Here is a 23068-nt window from a genome sequence, read left to right on the forward strand (position 1 = left end):
CAAATAAAACCCAAATAAAACCCCAAATAAAACCCAAAAAAACCCAAATAAAACCCCAAAAAAACCCGCAATAAAACCCCAAAAAGAGGCTAAAAAACCCAAAAAAAAAAAACCAAAAAAACCCCAAATAAAACCCAAATAAAACCCAAATAAAACGCAATAAAACCCGAAAAAGAGGCTAAAAACCCCAAAAAAAACCCAAATAAAACCCCAAAAAAACCGCAATAAAACCCCAAAAAGAGGCTAAAAAACCTAAAAAAAAACCCAAATAAAACCCCAAATAAAGCCCAAAAAAAACCCAAATAAAACCCCAAAAAACCCCAAAAAAACCCCAAAAAAAACCCCAAAAAAGGGCAATAAAAGTTTCGGCTGCTCAGAGGTTCTTGGGCTTGGCGATGACGCCGTCGGGGTAGTGCTGCTTGAAGCGCGCCACCACGTCGGGGTCCAGCAGGTGGATCCCGTCCAGCTGGTTCCCCAGCGTGATCCTGGGGGGAAAAACACCAAAATCGGTTAAAAATGGAAAAAAAACCCAAAAAAATAAAAAAAAACCAAAAAAATACACAAAAAAACCACAAAAAAACCCAAAGAAAACCAAAAAAACACAAAAAAAACCACCCCAGAAATCCCGTCCAGCTGGTTCCCCAGCGTGATCCTGGGGGGGAAAAACACAAAAATCGGTTAAAAATGGAAAAAAATGAAAAAAAAAAACACAAAAAACCCACAAAAAACACGAAAAAACAAAAAAAAAAACCCAAAAAAAACCCAAAAAATCCACTTTAAACCCCCAAAAATCCCTCAAAAAAATCCCCTTTAAACGCCCAAAAAAATCCCAAAAAATCCCCTTTAAACCCTCAAAAAAATCCCCAAAAAATCCCCTTTAAACGCCCAAAAAAATCCCAAAAAATCCCCTTTAAACGCCCAAAAAAATCCCCAAAAAATCCCCTTTAAACGCCCAAAAAAATCCCAAAAAATCCACTTTAAACCCTCAAAAAAATCCCAAAAAATCCACTTTAAACCCTCAAAAAAATCCCCTTTAACCCCCAAACCCCCCGAAGCCTCGGTACCAGTTGGGCTGCACGTTGTGGGGGCAGCCGAAGAGCTCGATTTTCCGCGTGCCCAAAAAAATCCCAAAAAATCCCACCAAAAAATCCCCTTTAAACCCTCAAAAAAATCCCAAAAATCCCCCAAAATCCCCTTTAACCCCCAACCCCGCCGAAGCCTCGGTACCAGTTGGGCTGCACATTGTGGGGGCGGCCGAAGAGCTCGATTTTCCGCGTGCCCAAAAAAATCCCAAAAAATCCCCTTTAAACCCTCAAAAATCCCACCAAAAAATCCCCTTTAAACCCTCAAAAAAATCCCAAAAAATCCCCTTTAAACGCCCAAAAAAATCCCAAAAAATCCACTTTAAACCCTCAAAAAAATCCCCAAAAATCCCCCAAAATCCCCTTTAATCCCCTGAAGCCTCGGTACCAGTTGGGCTGCACGTTGTGGGGGCGGCCGAAGAGCTCGATTTTCCGCGTGCCCGGCGACAGCCGCTCGATCATGCCGTAGATCTCGTCGGGCTTGTGGCTGGTGGAGCGCACCTGCCCGGGTTTGGGGCAAAAAGAGCCATTTGCACCTTTTTCCCCTTTGCTCGGGGGTTTTTTTTTGGGGGTTTTTTTTTGCTCTTTTTTGGTCGATTTGGCGGCGTTTTCTGAGGGGAGTTCTTGGTTTCCCGCCGTTTTCTGAGGGGATTCCCCTTTCCCGCCTTTTTTCTGAGGTGATTTCCCCATTTTTCACCATTTTATGAGGTAATTTTTTCACTTTTCACCATTTTATGAAGAAATTCCCTCATTTTTTCCCGTTTTATGAGGCAATTCCCTCATTTTTCCCATTTTATGAAGAAATTCCCTCATTTTTTCCCATTTTCTGAGGGGAGTTCTTGGTTTCCCGCCGTTTTCTGAGGAGATTCCCCTTTCCCGCCTTTTTTTCTGAGGTGATTTCCCCATTTTTCACCATTTTATGAGGTAATTTTCTCACTTGTCACCATTTTATGAGGCAATTTCCTCATTTTTCACCATTTTATGAGTCAATTCCCTCATTTTTTCCCATTTTATGAAGAATTTTCCTCATTTTTTCCCATTTTCTGAGGCCCTTTTCTGGTTTCCCGCCTTTTTCTGAGGGGATTCCCCTTTCCCGCTTTTTCTGAGGTGATTTCCCCATTTTTCACCATTTTATGAGGTAATTTTCTCACTTCTCACCATTTTATGAAGAAATTCCCTCATTTTTTCCCGTTTTATGAGGCAATTCCCTCATTTTTCCCATTTTATGAAGAAATTTCCCCTTTTTTTCCCATTTTCTGAGGGGAGTTCTTGGTTTCCCGCCGTTTTCTGAGGGGATTCCCCTTTCCCGCCTTTTTTTTCTGAGGTGATTTCCCCATTTTTCACCATTTTATGAGGTAATTTCCACACTTTTCACCATTTTATGAAGAAATTCCCTCATTTTTTCCCATTTTCTGAGGGGAGTTTTTGGTTTCCCGCCGTTTTCTGAGGGGATTCCCCTTTCCCGCCTTTTTTCTGAGGTGATTTCCCCATTTTTCACCATTTTATGAGATAATTTTCTCACTTGTCACCATTTTATGAGGCAATTTCCTCACTTTTCACCATTTTGTGAAGAAATTCCCTCATTTTTTGCATTTTATGGAGAAATTCCCTCATTTTTTCCCATTTTCTGAGGGGAGTTTTTGGTTTCCCGCCATTTTCTGAGGGGATTCCTGTTTCCCGCCTTTTTTTCTGAGGTGATTTCTTCATTTTTCATCATTTTATGAGGTGATTTCTTCATTTTTCACCATTTCCTGAGGTGATTCCCTCATTTTTTCCCGTTTTATGAGGCAATTCACTCATTTTTCACCATTTTATGAAGAAATTCCCTCATTTTTTCCCGTTTTCTGAGGGGAGTTCTTGGTTTCCCGCCGTTTTCTGAGGGGATTCCCCTTTCCCGCCTTTTTTTCTGAGGTGCTTTCCCCATTTTTCACCATTTTATGAGGTAATTTCCACACTTTTCACCATTTTATGAAGAAATTCCCTCATTTTTTCCCATTTTCTGAGGGGAGTTTTTGGTTTCCCGCCGTTTTCTGAGGGGATTCCCCTTTCCCGCCTTTTTTTCTGAGGTGATTTCTTCATTTTTCATCATTTTATGAGGTGATTTCTTCATTTTTCACCATTTCCTGAGGTGATTCCCTCGTTTTTCCCGTTTTATGAGGCAATTCCCTCATTTTTCCCATTTTATGAAGAAATTTCCCCTTTTTTTCCCATTTTCTGAGGGGAGTTCTTGGTTTCCCGCCGTTTTCTGAGGGGATTCCCCTTTCCCGCCTTTTTTTTCTGAGGTGATTTCCCCATTTTTCACCATTTTATGAGGTAATTTTCTCATTTGTCACCATTTCATGAGATAATTTTCTCACTTTTCACCATTTTATGAAGAAATTCCCTCATTTTTTCCCATTTTATGAGGCAATTCCCTCATTTTTTCCCATTTTATAAAGAAATTCCCTCATTTTTTCCCATTTTCTGAGAGGAGTTTTTGGTTTCCCGCCGTTTTCTGAGGGGATTCCCCTTTCCCGCCTTTTTTTTCTGAGGTGATTTCCCCATTTTTCACCATTTTATGAAATAATTTCCTCATTTTTCACCATTTCTGAGATAATTCCCTCATTTTTTACCATTTCCTGACATAATTCCCCCCGATTTTTGGTTCAACCCTCATATTTTGAGTTTAATTCCTCTGACTTTGGGTTGAAACCCCCAGATTTTGGGTTTAAACCCCCAGATTTTGGGTTTAATCCCCCCAATTTGGGGTCAAATTTCCCGGTGGGATTTCCCGGGGTTTTTGGGGCGAATCCCCGCGGATTTGGGGTCTCACCTCGGCCACGATGACGTCACAATCCAGGCCCCGGTTGAAGCCCTGGGGGTTCCCCTTCACCCCCACCTGCGGGAGGGGCAAATCTGGGGGGTCCTGGAACCCCAAAATCCCCAAAATCCGCCCCAAAATACCCCAAACCCCCCAAACCTGCCCCAAAACCCTCCAAATCCCCAAAATCTGCCCCAAAAACCCCCAAAATCCCCAAAATCCGCCCCAAAATACCCCAAACTCCCAAACCTGCCCCGAAACCCTCCAAATCCCCAAAATATGCCCCAAAATCCCCAGAATCTGCCCCAAAAACCCCCAAAATATGCCCCAAAATCCCCAGAATCTGCCCCAAAAACCCCCAAAATATGCCCCAAAATCCCCAGAATCTGCCCCAAAAACCCCCAAAATCCCCCAAATATGCCCCAAAATCCCCAGAATCTGCCCCAAAAACCCCCAAAATCCTATAAATCTGCCCCAGAACCCCCAAAATCTGCCCCAAAATACCCCAAACCCCCCAAACCTGCCCCGAAATCCCTAAAATCCCCAAAACCCACCCCAAAATATCCCAAATCCATAAATTAGCACCAAAAACCCCAAAATCTGCCCCAAAATAACACAAAATCTCTGAATCAGCCCCAAAACCCTCCAAATCCCCAAAATCTGCCCCAAAATACCCCAAAATCTGCCCCAAAATCCCCAAAACCTTCAAAATTCCACTTTAAAACTTCCAAATCCCCCATTAAAACCCCCAAAATTCGCCCCCTGGGATTTGGGGTGGGATTTGGGGCCAGTTTTTGGGTTTTTGGGGTCAATTTTGGGTTTTTGGGGTCAATTTTAGGTCTTTGGGGTCAGTTCTGGGTTGGGTTTTTGGGGTCAGTTTTGGGTTTTTTGGGGTCAGTTTTAGGACATTTGTGGCCAGTTTTTGGGGTCAGTTTTTGGGTTTTTGGGGTCAGTTTTTGGGGTCGGTTTTTGGGGTCAGTTTGGAGTTTTTGGGGTCAGTTTTTCGGCTCAGTTTGGGGTCAGTTTTTGGGGTGAATTTTGGGGTTTTTGGGGTACCAGGCAGTGCTCCTTGCCGTGGTTCAGCTTTGGGATCAGTTCCCGGCCGGGTTTTTGGGCTCAGTTTGGGGTTTTTGGGGTCAGTTTTTGGGATCAGTTTGGAGTTTTTGGGGTCAGTTTTTGGGCTCAGTTTGGGGTCAGTTTTTGGGGTGAATTTGGGGGTTTTTGGGGTACCAGGCAGTGCTCCTTGCCGTGGTTCAGCCAGTGCCCCGTGCGGCCCGTGCGGATGATTCGCTGCAGCTGATTCGTCTTCACCCAAATGATCTCGTCCACGCGCTCGTACCTGCGCCAAATTCGGGGCATTTTGGGCCTTTTTGGGGCTTTTCGGGTTTTTTAAATTTTTTGGGGTGGATTTTGTTTTTTTTTTTTTGGGTTTTTTTTTTTTTTTTAATTAAAAAAACGAAACTCACCCCCAGAGGTTGAGGCACTCGCGGCCCAGCTCCATGGCCCTGGAATGGTGGGGGGGAAAAAAAATCGGGGTTTTGGGGGGAAAAAAATTGGGATTTTGGGGAAAAAATTGGGGTTTTGAGGGAGAAATTGGGATTTTGGGGAAAAAATTGGGGTTTTGAGGGAAAAAAATTGGGGTTTTGGGGGGGAAAAGATTGGGATTTTGGGGAAAAAATTTGGGGTTTTGAGGGAGAAATTGGGATTTTGGGGAAAAAATTGGGGTTTTGAGGGAAAAAAATTGGGGTTTTGGGGGGGAAAAGATTGGGATTTTGGGGAAAAAATTGGGGTTTTGAGGGAGAAATTGGGATTTTGGGGGAGGAAATTGGGGTTTTGAGGGAAAAAAATTGGAGTTTTGGGGAAAAAAGTTGGGGTTTTGAGGGAAAAATTGGGATTTTGGGGGAGCAAATTTGGGATTTTGAGGAAAAAAACTGGGATTTTGGGGGAGGAAATTGGGATTGGGGGTGGAAATTGGGACTTTGAGGAAAAAATTTGGTATTTTGGGGAAAAAAATGTGATTTTGAGGGAAAATTGGGATTTTGGGGGAGGAAATTGGGATTTTGGGGGGGAAATTGTGATTGGGAAAGAAAATTGGGATTTTGGGGAAAAGAAATTGCGATTTTGGGGAAAAAATGTGATTTTGGGGGGAAAAATTGTGATTTTGGGGAGGAAATCGTGATTTTGGGGGGGAAAATTGGGATTTTGAGGGGAAAATTGGGATTTTGAGGGAAAAATGGGATTTTGAGGGAAAAAAATGGGATTTTGGGGGGGGAATTTGGGAGTTTTGGGGGAAAAATTGGGATTTTGGGGGAGAAAATTGGGGGTTTTGGGGGGTAAATTGGGTTTGGGGTGAACCTCGGGGTTTTTGGGCACGAATCTCGCAGTTTTTGGGGTGAATCTGGGTGTTTTTGGGGTCACTACAGATTTGGGGTGAATCCCCACAGTTTTGGGGTGAATCCCAGGAGTTTTGGGGTGAATCCCATGTTTTTTGGGGAAAATCTCAGCGTTTTTGGGATCGCTACGGATTCGGGGCAAATCCCGGGGTTTTTGGGCGCGAATCTCACGATTTTTGGGGCAAATCTCAGAGTTTTTGGGGTCACTATGAATTTAGGGTGAATCCCCACAGTTCTGGGGTGAATCTCTGCGGTTTTTGGGCCAAATCTCAGCGGTTTTGGGATCGCTACGGATTCGGGGCAAACCCCAGGGTTTTTGGGCACGAACCTCGCGATTTTTGGGGTGAATCTGGGGGGTTTCGGGGTCGTTATGGATTTAGGATGAATCCCCACGGATTTGGGGTGAATCCCAGGAGTTTCCGACACGAATCTTGGCGTTTTTGGGACGAATTCCGGGTTTTTTGGGACCGCTCCGGATCCGGGGCAAACCCCGGGGTTTTTGGGCGCGAATCTCACGATTTTTGGGGCGAATCTGGGGGTTTTTGGGGTCATTATGGCTTTGAAGTAAATCCCCACAGTTTTGGGGTGAATCCCAGGAGTTTCCGACACGAATCTTGGAGTTTTTGGGGCGAATCCCGGGTTTTTTGGGACCGCTACGGATCCGGGGCAAACCCCGGGGTTTTTGGGCGCGAATCTCGCGGTTTTTGGGGCGAATCCGGGGGATTTTGGGGCGGCCGGACCTGCCGGTGACCCAGAGGAAGAGGAAGCCCTCGTCCTGCAGCACGGGGATGTTGAGGCGCCGCATCTCGTCGTCCGTCAGCGTCCCGTAGGGCAGCTCCATGTGGATGTCCCAGGGCGGGTCCGCCATCACCACGGCGAACTTGCCCAGGATGGACACGTCCAGGTAGCGGATGTCGCAGCAGATCCACTGCGAAAACGGGGGAAAAAACGGGGAGAAACGGTTAAAATAGCAAAAAATGGCGAAAAAACGGCGAAAAACGGCAAAAAACGGCGAAAAACGGCAAAAAACGGAAGGAATTGGGTCAGTGATAGAGGCTGAGGAAGTTGCCCAGGATGGACACGGCCAGGCAGCGGATGTCGCAGCAGATCCACTGGGAAAACGGGGGAAAAACGGGGAGAAATGGTTAAAATAGCAAAAAATGGGAAAAAACGGCAAAAAACGGCAAAAAACGGCAAAAAACGGCAAAAGATGGGTCAGTAATAGAGGCTGAGGAAGGTGCCCAGGATGGACACGGCCAGGCAGCGGATGTCGCAGCAGATCCACTGGGAAAACGGGGGAAAAACGGGGAGAAATGGTTAAAATAGCAAAAAATGGCGAAAAACGGGAAAAAACGGCAAAAAACGGCAAAAAAACGGGAGGAATTGGGTCAGTGATAGAGGCTGAGGAAGTTGCCCAGGATGGACACGGCCAGGCAGCGGATGTCGCAGCAGATCCACTGCGAAAACGGGGGAAAAACGGGGAGAAATGGTTAAAATAGCAAAAAATGGGAAAAATGGGAAAAAACGGCGAAAAACGGCGAAAAACGGCAAAAAACGGCAAAAAACGGCGAAAAAGGGAAGGACTTGGGTCAGCAATGGCGCCTCAGGAATTTGCCCAGGTATTAGACAATTATCCATTAAATAATTAACCTATTAAAATTATGATTATTATTATTTGTCATTTATTATTAATTATAACTATTAATTGTAACATTTGTAATTAATTATTATTAATTATAACTATTATTTGTCATTTATTATTAATTATAACTATTATTAATTGTAACATTTGCAATTAATTATTATTAATTATAACTATTATTTGTCATTTATTATTAATTATAACTATTATTAATTATAACTATTATTTGTCATTTATTATTAATTATAACTATTAATTGTAACATTTATAATTAATTGTTATTAATTATAACTATTATGTGTCATTTATTATTAATTATAACTATTATTAATTCTAACATTTATAATTAATTGTTATTAATTATAACTATTATTTGTCATTTATTATTAATTATAACTACTATTAATTATAACATTTATAACTAATTATTATTAATTATAACTATTATGTGTCATTTATTATTAATTATAACTATTATTAATTATAACATTTATAATTAATTATTTTTAATTATAACTATTATGTGTCATTTCTTATTAATTATAACTATTATTAATTCTAACATTTATAATTATTATTAATTATAACTATTATGTGTCATTTATTATTAATTATAACTACTATTAATTCTAACATTTATAATTAATCGTTATTAATTGTAACTATTTTTTGTCATTTATTATCAATTATAATTATACATCATTTATTATATGACTTTTATTAATTATAATTACAAAAAAACACCAAAACCACCCCCAAAAACTCGACCAAACCCACCAGAACAACCAAAAAACAACCCCAAAAAAAATAAATTTAAATTATTTAAATTTTGTTTTATTTCCTCACCTGTGGCGGGAAGAGGCGATCGGCGCCGGCGTCGGGCGGGGCCCCGCGGGGCGTGGCCGGGGGCGGGGAGCGGGGGCGTGGCCGCGGGTGGGCGGGGCTGCGCGGGGGCGTGGCGGCGCAGGTGTCGATCTCGTAGTGCACGTACTTGCAGGTGTCCATGTGGAAGCAGGTGTTGAGGAAGGAGCAGTCGCCCAGCGACTCGTCCGTGTGCTTGTTGATGATGCGCCTGTTGATTTCGGGGCGGAAAACGGGGGTTTTGGGAAAAAAAAACAAAAAAAACGGGGGAAAAGGGAAAAAATTGGGTTTTTTTAGAGGAAAATTGGGTTTTTTCGGAGGTAAATCGGGTTTTTTGGGGGAAAAAATGGGGTTTTTTAGAGGAAAAAAATGGGGTTTTTTTTAAGAGGAAAATCGGGGGTTTTGGAGAAAAAAACAGGGTGAAAAGGGAAAAAAAAAGGGGTTTTTTTAGAGGAAAATGGGGTTTTTTCGGAGGTAAATTGGGTTTTTTGGGGGAAAAAATGGGGTTTTTTAGAGGAAAAAAAATGGGGGGAAATGGGAAAGAAATGGGGGTTTTTTTAAGAGGAAAATTGGGATTTTTGGGGAAAAAAAACGGGGAAAAGGGAAAAAAATGGGATTTTTTTAGAGGAAAATTGGGTTTTTTCGGAGGTAAATCGGGTTTTTTGGGGGAAAAAATGGGGTTTTTGGGAAAAAAAATGGGGGAAAAAGGGAAAAAAATGGGTTTTTTAGAGGAAAAAAATGGGGTTTCTTAAGAGGAAAATTGGGGTTTTTGGGAGGAAAGTTAGGGATTGAGGGGGGAAAATTGGGATTTTGGAGGGGTTTTGGGGGAAATTTGGGGTTTTGGGGGAAAAAAACGGGGGTTTTGGGAAAAAAAAAACGGGGGGAAAAGGGAAAAAAATGGGTTTTTTTAGAGAAAAAAATGGGGGTTTTTAGAGGAAAATTGGGGGTTTTGGGGGAAAAAATTGGGGTTTTTGGGGAAAAAAATGGGGGGAAAAGGGAAAAAATGGGGTTTTTTTTAAGAGGAAAATTGGGGTTTTTGGGGAAAAAAAAACAGGAGGAAAAGGGAAAAAAGTGGATTTTTTTTAGAGGAAAATTGGGGTTTTTTGGAGGTAAATTGGGTTTTTTGGGGGAAAAAATGGGGTTTTTGGGGAAAAAAAATGGGGGGGAAATGGGAAAAAAATTGAGATTTTAAGGGGGGGAAATTTGAATTAAACCCCTAAATGTGAACGAAACTGACCGAGGCCTTGACGCGCTCCTCCCCAAATAAACCCCAAACAAACCCAAAAAAACCCCAAATAATCACCCCAAAACCAAAAATAATCACCCCAAAGCCACAAATAATCACCCCAAAACCTGAATTAAACCCCAAAATTTGAATTAAACCCACAAAAACCTGAGTTGGACTGACCGGAAGTGCAGGCCGTGGCAGGGCCGCTCGCCGCCCGAGGCCTTGAGGCGCTCCTCCCCAAAACCCCAAACAAACCCCCCAAAATCCCAAACAAACCCCAAATAATCCCCCCAAAACCCCAAATAATCACCCCAAAACCTCAAATAATGACCCAGAAGCGTGAATTAAACCCCAAAATTTGAATTAAACCCACAAAAATGTGAATGAAACTGACCGGAAGCTGTTGCTCGCCACCCGAGGCCTTGACGCGCTCCTCCCCAAAAACCTCAAACAAACCCAAAAAAACCCCAAAAAAACACCCCAAAACCCCAGGAAATCACCCCAAAACCCCAAATAATCACCCCAAAACCACAAATAATCACCCCCAAAACGCCCCAGACTGACCGGAAGTGGAGGCGGCGGCAGGGCCTGCTTTGCTGCCCGAGGCCTTGACGCGCTCCTCCCCAAAACCCCAAACAAACCCCAAATAATCACCCTAAAATCCCAAACAAACCCCAAAAAAACCACCCCAAAATCGCCGGAAATCGCCCCAAAAGGCCCCTCACTGACCGGAAGTGGAGGCGGCGGCAGGGCCGCTCGCCGCCCGAGGCCTTGACGTGCTCCTCCCCAAAACCCCAAACAAACCCCAAATAAACCACAAATAATCACCTCAAAACCCCAGGAAACCACCCCAAAATCCCAGGAAATCGCCCCAAAACACAACTTGGACTGACCGGAAGTGCAGGCCGTGGCAGGGCCGCTCGCCGCCCGAGGCCTTGAGGCGCTCCTCCCCAAAACCCCAAACAAACCCCAAATAAACCCCAAAAAACCACCCCAAAACCCCAAAAAACCACCCTAAAACCCCAAATAATCACCCCAAAACCACACATAATCACCCCAAAACCTGAATTAAACCCCAAAATTCGAATTAAACCCCCAAAAACCAGAGTTGGACTGACCGGAAGTGGAGGCCGTGGCAGGGCCGCTCGCCGCCCGAGGCCTTGAGGCGCTCCTCCCCAAAACCCCAAACAAACCCCAAATAAACCCCAAAAAAACCACCCCAAAACCCCAGGAAACCACCCCAAAATCCCCGGAAATCGCCCCAAAAGGCCCCTCACTGACCGGAAGTGGAGGCGGCGGCAGGGCCGCTCGCCGCCCGAGGCCTTGACGCACTCCTCCTTGGTGCCGTGGTCGCAGAACTCCTGCACCTGGGCGCGGCCGCGCGAGCGGAACTTCTCCACGATGGACTGCTCCTTGGCCGTGGTGGTGTTCAGCAGCTCCAGGATCTCCTGGCTCACCTGGCCGCAGGTGCGCCGCGCGGCCCCGTAAGCCCCGCCCACCCGCCGGAGCCCCGCCCGCCGGCGCTAGGCTCCGCCCCTGTCCCCTAAGCCACACCCATTACCGCTACACACTTCCCACTTGATGTTGCTTGGCTCCACCCACCTCACCTAAACCACACCCACCATTGCTAGGCTCCACCCACCGCCCTTAAACCACACCCATGTCCCTTAAGCCCCGCCCATTATCGCCAGGCCCCTCCCAGCCCGCGTAAACACCACCCGCCATTGCTAGGCTCCACCCACCTCCCTTAAACCCCGCCCATCACTGCTAGGCACCACCCACCTCTGTAAGCCACACCCACCATCACTAGGTTCCACCCACCTCCTTAAATCCCGCCCACTATCGCTAAGCTCCACCCATGTCCCTTAAAGCCGGCCATTTTGAAATGCCGCCATTTTAGAAATCAGCCATTTTGAAATGCCGCCATTTTAGAAATCGGCCATTTTGAAATGCCGCCATTTTAGAAATTGGCCATTTTGAAATGCCGCCATTTTAGAAATCGGCCATTTTGAAATGCCGCCATTTTGAAATTCCGCCATTTTGAAATGCCGCCATTTAAAAAAACCCGCCATTTTGAAATGCCGCCATTTTCGAAATCGGCCATTTTCAAATGCCGCCATTTTGAAATTCCGCCATTTTGAAATGCTGCCATTTTAAGAACCAGCCATTTTGAAATGCCGCCATCTTAAAAATCGGCCATTTTGTTTTAAAAACTGGCCATTTTGAAATTCCGCCATTTTAGAAATCGGCCATTTTGAAATGCCGCCATCTTAAAAATCGGCCATTTTGAAATGTCGCCATTTTTGAAATCGGCCATTTTGAAATGCTGCCATTTTAAAAATCGGCCATTTTGTTTTAAAAACCGGCCATTTTGAAATTCCACCATTTTAGAAATCAGCCATTGTGAAATGCCGCCATTTTAGAAATCGGCCATTTTGAAATGCTGCCATTTTAGAAACCAGCCATTTTGAAATGCCGCCATTTTAAAAATCGGCCATTTTGAAATGCCGCCATTTTGAAATTCCACCATTTTGAAATGCCGCCATTTTAAAAATCGGCCATTTTGTTTTAAAAACCGGCCATTTTGAAATTCCGCCATTTTAGAAATCGGCCATTCTGAAATGCCGCCATTTTAGAAATCGGCCATTTTGAAATGCCGCCGTTTTAGAAACCGGCCATTTTGAAATGCCGCCATTTTGAAAATCGGCCATTTTGAAATGCCGCCATTTTGAAATTCCACCATTTTGAAATGCCGCCATTTTAGAAAGTGGCTATTTTGAAATGCCACCATTTTAGAAATCGGCCATTTTGAAATGCCGCCATTTTAAAAATCGGCCATTTTGTTTTAAAAACCGGCCATTTTGAAATTCCACCATCTTAAAAATCAGCCATTTTGAAATGCCGCCATCTTAAAAACCGGCCATTTTGAAATGCCGCCATTTTAAAAACCGGCCATTTTGAAATGCCTCCATTGTAGAAATCGGCCATTTTGAAATGCCGCCATTTTAGAAATTGGCCATTTTGAAATGCCGCCATCTTAAAATCCCTGCTTTGAAATTCCTCCATCTCGAACTGCCAGCACTACAAAACTCCTCCACATTAAAACCTCGCCATTTTGAAATGCCACCATCTTAAATCCCGCCATCTTGAAACTCCTCCATCTTAAAAACCCTCCATTTTGAAACTCCACCATCCTGAAACCCCGCCGTTTTGGAATGCTGCCATCTTGAAAGCCCACCCTTTTGAAATTCCATTTTAAATTTCCACCATCTTAAAGCTCCCGCCATCTTGAAACTCCTCCATCTCAAAAACCGGCCATTTTGAAACTCCTCCATATTAAAACCCCGCCACTTTGAAAAGCCGCCATCTTAAAAAGTGGCCATTTTGAAATGCTCCTCCATCTTGAAACCCCACCATTTTGAAACCCCACCATCTTAGAACCCCGCCATCTTAAAACACCGCTATCTCAAAAACCCCGCCATTTTGTAACTCCACCATCTTGAATCCCCTCCCCCACGCCTCTCAGGCCCCGCCCACCCCCAAACCCCGCCCCCTCACCTTCTTGCTCTGCTGCTCCTTGGTGGACTGCTGGCTCAGCAGGCTCTCGATCTCCAGGTCCACGTCCGACGCCGCCGCCGCCCGCCGGCACCGCTTGGCCTCCTTCCCCTCCCCGGCCACGCCCCCCGCCCCGCCCCCGGGCTCCGCCCCGCGCCGCCGCCCCGCCGCCGTTGCGGCCACGCCCGCGGCCATGGCGGCCAGCTTGGAGTGGTCGGCGGAGGTGACGAGGGCGGGGCCGTCGTGCAGCAGCCCCCGGCGCACCTCGATCAGCTCCTGCGCCGCGAACTTGTGCAGCAGGCTCTCCACCGCCCGCAGCGTCACCTGCGCGTCGCCCTGCCACGGGTGGGGGGGAGGGGGGACAGGTGGGTGATGGGCACACCTGGGACATACCTGGGGGGGACACACCTGGGGGGGACACACCCGGAGATACCTGAGGCGGTGACGTGTCCGCCATGCTCAGCTGCGTGTCTGGGTGTGTCCTACCTGTCCCAGGTGTGTCCGCCATGCTCAGCTGCGTGTCTGGGTGCGCCCCACCTGTCCCAGGTGTGTCCCCAGGTATGTCCCACCTGTCCCAGGTGTGTCCACCATGCTCAGGTGTGTGCCCAGGTGTGTCCTACCTGTCCCAGGTGTGCCCCCCATGCTCAGGTGTGTGCCCAGGTGTAACCCCAAGTTTGCCCAGGTGTGTTTCCCATGCCCAGGTGTCCCCAGGTGTGTCCCCCACACCCAGGTGTGCCCAGGTGTATCCCAGGTGTGCCTCACCTGTCCCAGGTGTGCCTCACCTGTCCCAGGTGTATCCCAGGTGTGCCTCACCTGTCCCAGGTGTATCCCCAGGTGTGCCCCACCTGTCCCAGGTGTATCCCCAGGTGTATCTCCAGGTGTGCCCCACCTGTCCCAGGTGTATCCCAGGTGTATCCCCAGGTGTGCCCCACCTGTCCCAGGTGTATCTCCAGGTGTATCCCCAGGTGTATCCCAGGTGTGCCCAGGTGTATCCCAGGTGTGCCCCACCTGTCCCAGGTGTATCCCCAGGTGTGCCCCACCTGTCCCAGGTGTATCTCCAGGTGTATCCCCAGGTGTGCCCCACCTGTCCCAGGTGTATCCCAGGTGTGCCCCACCTGTCCCAGGTGTATCCCAGGTGTGTCCCACCTGTCCCAGGTGTATCCCAGGTGTGCCCCACCTGTTCCAGGTGTATCCCCAGCTGTGCCCAGGTGTGCCCCAGCTGTCCCAGGTGTATCCCAGCTGTGCCCCCCACACCCAGCTGTGCCCAGGTGTGCCCCACCTGTCCCAGGTGTATCCCAGGTGTGCCCCACCTGTCCCAGGTGTATCCCAGGTGTGTCCCACCTGTCCCAGGTGTATCCCCAGCTGTGCCCCCCACACCCAGCTGTGCCCAGCTGTGCCCCACCTGTCCCAGGTGCGTACCCCGGCGATGGCGCCGCGGATGGCGGCGGCGTCGGTGGGCAGGGGCGTGGCCAGGTCGGACAGGTGCAGCAGCAGGCGCCGCTCCAGCGCCGGGTCCGGCTCCGGGGGCTCCCCCGGGACCCCCTCGGGACCCCCGGGAGGGGAGGGGGCGGCGCTGGGCGAGGACACGCCCCCCGGGGCGGGGCCTGGCGGGGTGGGGCCCGAGGGGGCGGGGCTGCCGGTGCGGGGGGGCGTGGCCAGGGACAGGTCATGGCGGGGGTCTGGGGGAGATTGAGGTAATTAACAGCTGGGTCTTAATTAATCTGTCCCTTCCCCCCTCATTAACCCCTTAATTAACCCTTTCCCCCTCATTAACCCTTTAATTAACCCTTTCCCCCTCCTTAACCCCTTAATTAACCTTTTCCCCCTCATTAGCTCCTTAATTAACACTTTTCCCCTCATTAGTCTCTTAATTAATCCTTTACCCCCTCGTTAACCCCTCAATTAACACTTTCCCCCTCATTAGCCTCTTAATTAACTCTTTACCCCCTCATTAACCCCTCAATTAACACTTTCCCCCTCATTGACCTTTTAATTTACCCTCTCTCCTCTCATTAACCTCTTAATTAACTCTTTTTCCTCTCATTAACCTCTTAATTAACACCTCCCCCCTCATTAAACCCTTAATTAACCCTCTCCCCCTCATTAACCCCTTAATTACCCCCAGCCCCTTCATTAACTCTCTTAATTACCCCTTCCCCCCTCATTAACCCCTTAATTACCCCGAGCCCCTTCATTAACCCCTTTAATTACCCCTTCCCCTCTCGTTAACCCCTTAATTACCCCCAGCCCCTCCATTAACCCCTTTAATTACCCCTTCCCCCCTCGTTAACCCCTTAATTACCCCCAGCCCCTCCATTAACCCTCTTAATTACCCCTTCCCCCCTCATGAACCCCTTTAATTACCCCTTCCCCCCTCGTTAACCCCTTAATTACCCCTTCCCCCCTCATGAACCCCTTTAATTAACCCCTTCCCCCCTCGTTAACCCCTTAATTACCCCTTCCCCCCTCATGAACCCCTTTAATTAACCCCTTCCCCCCTCGTTAACCCCTTAATTACCCCTTCCCCCCTCATGAACCCCTTTAATTACCCCTTCCCCCCTCATTAACCCCTTAATTACCCCTTCCCCCCTCATTAACCCCTTAATTACCCCCAGCCCCTTCGCTAACACCTTTAATTACCCCTTCCCCCCTCGTTAACCCCTTAATTACCCCTTCCCCCCTCGTTAACGCCTTAATTACCCCTTCCCCCCTCATGAACCCCTTAATTACCCCTTCCCCCCTCATTAACCCCTTTAATTACCCCTTCCCCCCTCATTAACCCCTTTAATTAACCCCTTCCCCCCTCATTAACCCCTTTAATTAAGCCCTTCCCCCCTCATTAACCCCTTTATTTAACCCCTCCCCCCCTGGTTAACCCTTTCATCCCCTCACGCTCCGGGCCCTCACCGGCGGCGCCCAGCGGGTCGTGCTTGCGGCGGCGCTGCAGCCGCTCCCGGAGCGAGTCCAGCTGCTTCTTGTGCGCCTGGATCGAGCTCCACGTGTCCGACATGGCCCCGCTCGCGACCCTGTCGCGACAGAGACCGCTCGCGACCCTCCCGCTCCCGCGCCGCCTCACAACGCCGGGAGCGGAAGCGACCCGGGGTGGCTGGTGGGGGGGGAGAGCCGCGAAGCCGCCGCCGCCATTTTGAGTGCGGGCACGCCCGTTCGTTTCAACGGGGAACGCCGCCATTTTGAGTACTGGCACCCGCCGGTATTTCCGCAGCGGCCGCCGCCATTTTGACTTTGGGCAGCCCGCTTTGTGTCGGTTGGGAACCGCCGCCATCTTGAGTACTGGCACACCCCCCCCCCGTTGTTTCCATGGTAACCGCCGCCATTTTCACTGCGGGCGCCCTCCCGTTGTTTCCACGGTAACCGCCGGCAGAACCCCCCCTTCCCTCACAAACACGCACACACGGTTCCCATGGAAACCGCCGGCTTTAAAACCGGGTTTAATTCCCGCGGACGCCGCGCCCTTGCGCGGTTTTTTTTTTTTTTTTTTTTTTTTTTTTTGGTTTTTTTTTTTGCGCTGGCCACGCCCCTTTAAGGGCAAGGCGGCGGCGCCATTTTGACTCCGGGCGGGTTGCCACGGCAACCGCCGCCATTTCGACACCGCCGCCGTTCCCACGGCAACCGCCGCCATTTTGCGCGGAGGCCACGCCCCCCTTGAGGGCGCCGCCGCCGCCGCCATCTTTGTTGAGGGCGCCGCCATTTTGCCGGGCGGATTTTTGGGGTGAATTCTTTCACTTTTGGGGGGGGGGGGGGGGGGGGGGGTCCCGCTTTTCCCGGGGGCTCCGCTCTTCCCCCTCACCCCCAAAATCACACGCAGGACGAGGAGCGGGGAGGGGGGGGCGCCTTTAAAGGGCTTTAATCGGTTTTATGGGGGGAGGGAGTTTTGAGGGGGGGGTCCCGCGGGAATTCTGGGAGGAATTTTGGGAAAAAAAAAGAAAAAACGAAAAAAAACCAAAAAACCAAAAACCACCCCAAATTACTCCCCGGGATTTTTGGGGTCTCCGTTGTCGCCAGCGGGGCCCGGGCTCCGTTTGGGGGGCACCTGTGGGGAAGGAAAGGGGGTGAACACCCCAAAAAACGCCCAAATTTGGGAGAAATTTGGGGGGATTTTGGGGGATTTTGGGATCCCCGTGCTCACCTCCCCCCGTCCGCCGGGGTTTTGGGGTTCGGACCCCGCCGTGTCTTCCTCCTCCTCCTCCTCCTCCTCCTCTTCCTCCTGGTGCCCCCCGGGCTGGGCGTGGCCGCACACCTGGCCCAGGTGAGGGAGCCCCGGAATTGGGCGGTTTCCGGCCGAAATTGGGGGATTTCCGGTCAGAATTGGGGGATTTCCGGTCAGAATTGGGGGATTTCCGGTCAAAATTGGGGGATTTCCGGTCAGAATTGGGGGATTTCCGGCTGAATTTGGGGAATTCCTGTCCAAAATTGGGGGATTTGCACCCAAAATTGGGGATTTTTTGCCCAAATTTGGGGAATTTCTGTCAGAAATTGAGGAATTTGCACCCAAAATTGGGGAATTTGCACCCAAAATTGGGGATTTTCTGCCCAAAATGGGGCGATTTTCACCCAAATTTGAGGAATTTCTGCCCAAAATCGGGGAATTCCCGTCCAGATTTGGGGAATTTGCACCCAAAATTGAGGAATTCCCGCCCAAAATTGAAGCATTTCCGGCCAAAATTGAGGAATTTGCTCCCAAATTTGAATTCCCCCCCAAAATTCCGGAGTTCTCGCCCAGATTTGAATTTCCCCCCAAAATCGTGGAATTTCCACCCAAAATCGCGGAATTTCCCCCAGAATTTGAGGAATTCCCGCCCAAATTTGCGGAATTTCCACCCAAATTTGAGAAATTCCCACCCAAATTTGCGGAATTTCCACACAAAATAGTGGAATCCCCACCCAAAAATGCGGAATTTCCCCCCAAATTTGAGGAATTTCCACCCAAATTTGCGGATTTTCCCCCCAAATTTGAGGAATTTCCCCCCAAATTTGAGGAATTTCCCCCCAAATTCGCAGAATTTCCCCCCAAATTTGAGGAATTTCCCCCCAAATTTGAAGGATTTCCACCCAAAATCGCGGAATTTCCCCCCAAATTTGAGGAATTCTCACCCAAAATTGCGGATTTTCCCCCCAAATTTGTGGAATTTCCCCCCAAATTTGAAGGATTTCCCCCCAAATTTGTGGAATTTCCCCCCAAATTTGAGGAATTTCCCCCCAAATTTGCGGAATTTCCCCCCAAATTTGGGGAATTTCCCCCCAAAATCGCGGGTTTCCCCCCCAGGTTTGCGGAATTCCCGCCCGGAAGGTTCCGGAAGCCGCCCTGGCGGGAGGGGGAGGGGCCAGGCCCCTGGTGGGCGGGGCCCGCCGGGGGCGGGGCGTTCTCCTCGTGGGCGGGGCCGGGCGGGCGCAGGGGGAGGCGCTTGGGGAAGGGGGCGTGGCTTGGGGCGGGGTGGGCGGGGCCGGCGTTGAGCTCTTGAGGGGCGGGGTTGGGCGGAGGGGGCGTGGCCGGAGGCGGTGGGGGCGTGGTCACTTCCGGGGGGACCTGTGGGAGTGACCAGAGTGACCCAATGACCCCAGAGTGACCCCATGACCCCAGAGTGACCCCATGACCCCAGAGTGACCAACTGACCACCCTGAATGACCAACTGACCACCCGGAGTGACCACTGACCATCCACAGTGACCACTGACCACCCAGAGTGACCACTGACCACCCGGAGTGACCACCCAGAGTGACCACTGACCATCCACAGTGACCACTGACCACCCAGAGTGACCACTGACCATCACTGACCACCCAGAGTGACCAGCTGACCACCACTGACCATCCAGAGTGACCACTGACCACCACTGACCACTGACCACTGACCCCAGAGTGACCAACTGACCACCCACAGTGACCACTGACCACCCAGAGTGACCACTGACCACCCACAGTGACCACTGACCACCCAGAGTGACCACTGACCACCACTGACCACCCTGAATGGCCACTGACCACCCAGAGTGACCACCCAGAGTGACCCAATGACCACCCGGAGTGACCAACTGACCACCCAGAGTGACCAACGGACCATCACTGACCATCCAGAGTGACCACTGACCACCACTGACCACTGACCACTGACCCCAGAGTGACCAACTGACCACCCACAGTGACCACTGACCACCCACAGTGACCACTGACCACCCACAGTGACCACTGACCACCCGGAGTGACCAACTGACCATCCACAGTGACCAGAGTGACCACTGACCCCAACCTTGACCCAATGACCCCAACCTTGACCCAATGACCAACCTTGACCCATTGACCCCAACCTTGACCCAACGACCAAACCTTGACCCCATGACCAACCTTGACCATCAACCCCAACCTTGACTCGATGACCAACCTTGACTCAATGACCCCAACCTTGACTCAATGACCCCAACCTTGACCCGATGACCCCAACCTTGACCCGATGACCCCAACCTTGACCCAATGACCCCAACCTTGACCCAATGACCCCAACCTTGACCCAATGACCCCAACCTTGACCCAATGACCCCAACCTTGACCCAATGACCCCAACCTTGACTCAATGACCCCAACCTTGACCCATTGACCCCAACCTTGACCCAATGACCCCAACCCTTGACCCGCGGACCCCCTGCCCGCCCGCTCACCTCGGCGCCGGCGCCGTGGGCGGGGCGCGGGGCGGGGCCGCGCTCGCGGTGGCGCCGCAGGTGCACCTTGAGGTTGCCGCGGGTGGTGAAGCGGCCGCCGCAGAGGTCGCAGCGGAACGGCCGCTCGCCCGTGTGTGAGCGCAGGTGGATCTGCCGCGCGCTGGCGCTGCCGAACGGCTTCCCGCAGAACCCGCAGCCGTGCCGGGGCCGCGCCGGGCCCGGCGGCGTGGGGACCAACGTTGGGCCCAACGCCGGCGTTGAACCCAACTTTGGACCCAACGGTGGCGTCGCGCCCAACGACGGTGAAGAACCCAACGAGGAGCCCAACGTTGACGAAGAACCCAACGTTGACCCCAACGATGAAGAAGAACCCAACGTTGACCCCAACGATGAAGAAGAACCCAACGCTGGCCTCAGCGCTGACGAAGAACCCAACGTTGGCCCCGTTGACCTCAACGATGACGAAGAACCCAACGCTGGCCCCGTTGGCCTCAACGATGACGAAGAACCCAAGGCTGGACCCAGCGTTGACCCCGACGATGGCGTCGAACTCAACGCTGGGCCCAGCGACGACAGAGAACCCAACGTTGACACCGTTGACCTCAACGATGATGAGGAACCCAACGTTGGGCCCAACGATGACGAAGAACCCAACGTTGACCCCAACGATGACGAAGAACCCAACGTTGACCCCAACGACGACGAAAAACCCAACGTTGGGCCCAACATCGACCCCGTTGACCCCAACGATGACGAAGAACCCAACGTTGACCCCAACGACGGCGCAGAACCCAACGCTGGGCCCAACGTCGACCCCGTTGACCCCAACGGCGCCGCAGCGCCCGACGCCAAGGACGAGACGGAGCCCAGCGTGGACGCCAAGGCGGCGGCCAGGCCGGGGCGCGGCGCTTTGGGCAGGGCCGGCAGCAGCAGCAGGCGGGGGCCCGGCGGGGCCTTCTGGGGGGGCTCCAGCGCCCCCAGCAGGAGCAGCTGGCGGCAGATGTCCTGCGTCAGCTGCATCTGGAGCAGCTGGCGCTGCCGCAGCTGCCGCAGCTCCTCCAGGATCAGCCGCAGCTCCGGCGGGGGAGGGGAGGGCGGGGAGGGGGCGGCGGGGGCTGGGGGAGGGGAGAGACAGAGAGAGAGGAAAGTTAACGGGGGCGGAGAGCCAAAACCGGCGGCTTCCGGCCCGAAATCGGCCAGGTCGGCGCGGGGTTGGCGTCGTTTCAAAATGGCCGCGGCGAGACACGAGGCTGGCGCCATTCGCCTCGAAGTCGTCGTTTTTCACCCCAAAATCGTCACTATTCACCCAAAATTGCCATTGTTTGTCCAAAATTATTGTTTTTCACCTCAAAATTGCCATTGTTTGTCCAAAATTATTGTTTTTCACCTCAAAATTGCCATTGTTTGTAAAAAATTATTGTTTTTCACCTCAAAATTGTCATTGTTTGCCCAAAATTATTGTTTTTCACCCCAAAATTGTCATTGTTTGTCCAAAATTATTGTTTTTCACCTCAAAATTGTCATTGTTTGTCCAAAATTATTGTTTTTCACCTCAAAGTTGTCATTGTTTGTCAGAACTTGTCGTTTTTCACCCCAAAATTGACATTGTTTGCCTCAAAATTGTCATTGTTTGTCAGAACTTGTCGCTTTTCACCCCAAAATTGTCACTGTTTGTCCAAAATTATTGTTTTTCACCCCAAAATTGTCATTGTTTCCCTCAAAATTGTCATTGTTTGTCCAAAGTTGTCGTTTTTCACCCCAAAATTGTCATTGTTTGTCAGAACTTGTCGTTTTTCACCCCAAAATCAACATTGTTTGCCTCAAAATTGTCATTGTTTGTCCAAAGTTGTCGTTTTTCACCTCAACATTGACATTATTTGTCCGAAGTCATCGTTTTTCACCCCAAAATTGTCATTGTTTGTCACGAGTTGTCATTTTTCACCCCAAAATTGTCATTGTTTGCCTCAAAATTGTCATTGTTTGTCCAAAATTATTGTTTTTCACCTCGAAATTGTCGTTTTTTGTCCGAAGTTGTCGTTTTTCACCCCAAAATTGTCATTGTTTGCCTCAATATTGTCATTTTTTGTTCAAAGTTATTGTTTTTCACCTCAAAATTGACATTGTTTGTTCAAAGTTGTCGTTTTTCACCCCAAAATTGTCACTATTCACCCAAATTTGTCATTGTTTGTCCAAACTCAACGTTTTTCACCCTAAAATTGTCAGTTTGCCTCAAAATTGCCATTGTTTGTCCCAATCTGACATTTTTCACCCCAAAGTTGTCGTTTTTCACCCCAAAATTGTCACTATTCACCCAAAATTGTCACTGTTAGTCCAAAGTTGTCATTTTTCACCCCAAAATTGACATTTTTCACCCCAAAATTGACATTTTTCACCCCAAAATTGTCACTGCTTGCCCCAAAATTGACATCATTTCTCCAAAATCCTCATTATTCACCCCAAAATTGTCATTAGTCATCCCCAAATCCCCATTTTTTCCCCAAATCCCCTTTTTCCCCCCGAAATCCCCATTTCCCACCCCCCCAAAATCCCCTTTTTCACCCCCAAAATTCAAATTTTTCCCCCCAAAATCCCCTTTTTCCCCCAAAAATCCCCATCTCCCCCCAAAATTCCTGGTTTTTTTCCCAAAATTCCTGGTTTTTCCCAAAAATCCCACCGCCCCCCCAAATCCCAGGTTCTTCCCCCAAAATTCCACATTTCCTCCCCAAAATCCCCTTTTTTTCTCCCCAAATCCCTTTTTTCTCACAAAATCCCCTTTATTCACCCCAAAATTCAAATTTTTCACCCCAAAAAATTCCCTTTTTTCCCCCAAAATTCC

The 23068-nt window shown here is 49.3% G+C and overlaps 1 protein-coding gene across 1 annotated transcript; it reads right to left on the reverse strand.

The window, feature by feature from the left end:
* Positions 1-363: 363 nt before the first annotated feature.
* On the reverse strand, positions 364-16620 carry METTL3 (methyltransferase 3, N6-adenosine-methyltransferase complex catalytic subunit). The gene is made up of 11 exons (XM_053933293.1): positions 16469-16620; positions 14981-15240; positions 13565-13897; positions 11288-11463; positions 8764-8989; positions 7016-7203; positions 5349-5387; positions 5113-5221; positions 3895-3960; positions 1471-1583; positions 364-485 (listed from the first exon to the last, which is right to left on the reverse strand). The coding sequence occupies exons 1-11, from the start codon at positions 16569-16571 to the stop codon at positions 374-376; spliced, it is 1725 nt and encodes a 574-aa protein (XP_053789268.1). The 5' UTR covers positions 16572-16620; the 3' UTR covers positions 364-373.
* Between the last annotated feature and the right edge of the window lie 6448 nt (positions 16621-23068).

Source organism: Vidua chalybeata (assembly GCF_026979565.1).
Source record: "Vidua chalybeata isolate OUT-0048 chromosome 38 unlocalized genomic scaffold, bVidCha1 merged haplotype SUPER_38_unloc_1, whole genome shotgun sequence".
Taxonomy (NCBI): Eukaryota; Metazoa; Chordata; class Aves; order Passeriformes; family Viduidae; genus Vidua; species Vidua chalybeata.

Excerpts from the sequence above, each read along its gene's own strand:
- METTL3 (XM_053933293.1), bottom strand. The coding sequence starts at position 16,571 with ATGTCGGACACGTGGAGCTCGATCCAGGCGCACAAGAAGCAGCTGGAC. Across the intron at positions 15,241-16,468 it reads CGACCCGCTGGGCGCCGCCG|ACCCCCGCCATGACCTGTCC; the intron begins GTGAGGGCCCGG and ends AATCTCCCCCAG. Across the intron at positions 3,961-5,112 it reads ACGGCAAGGAGCACTGCCTG|GTGGGGGTGAAGGGGAACCC; the intron begins GTACCCCAAAAA and ends CCCCTCCCGCAG.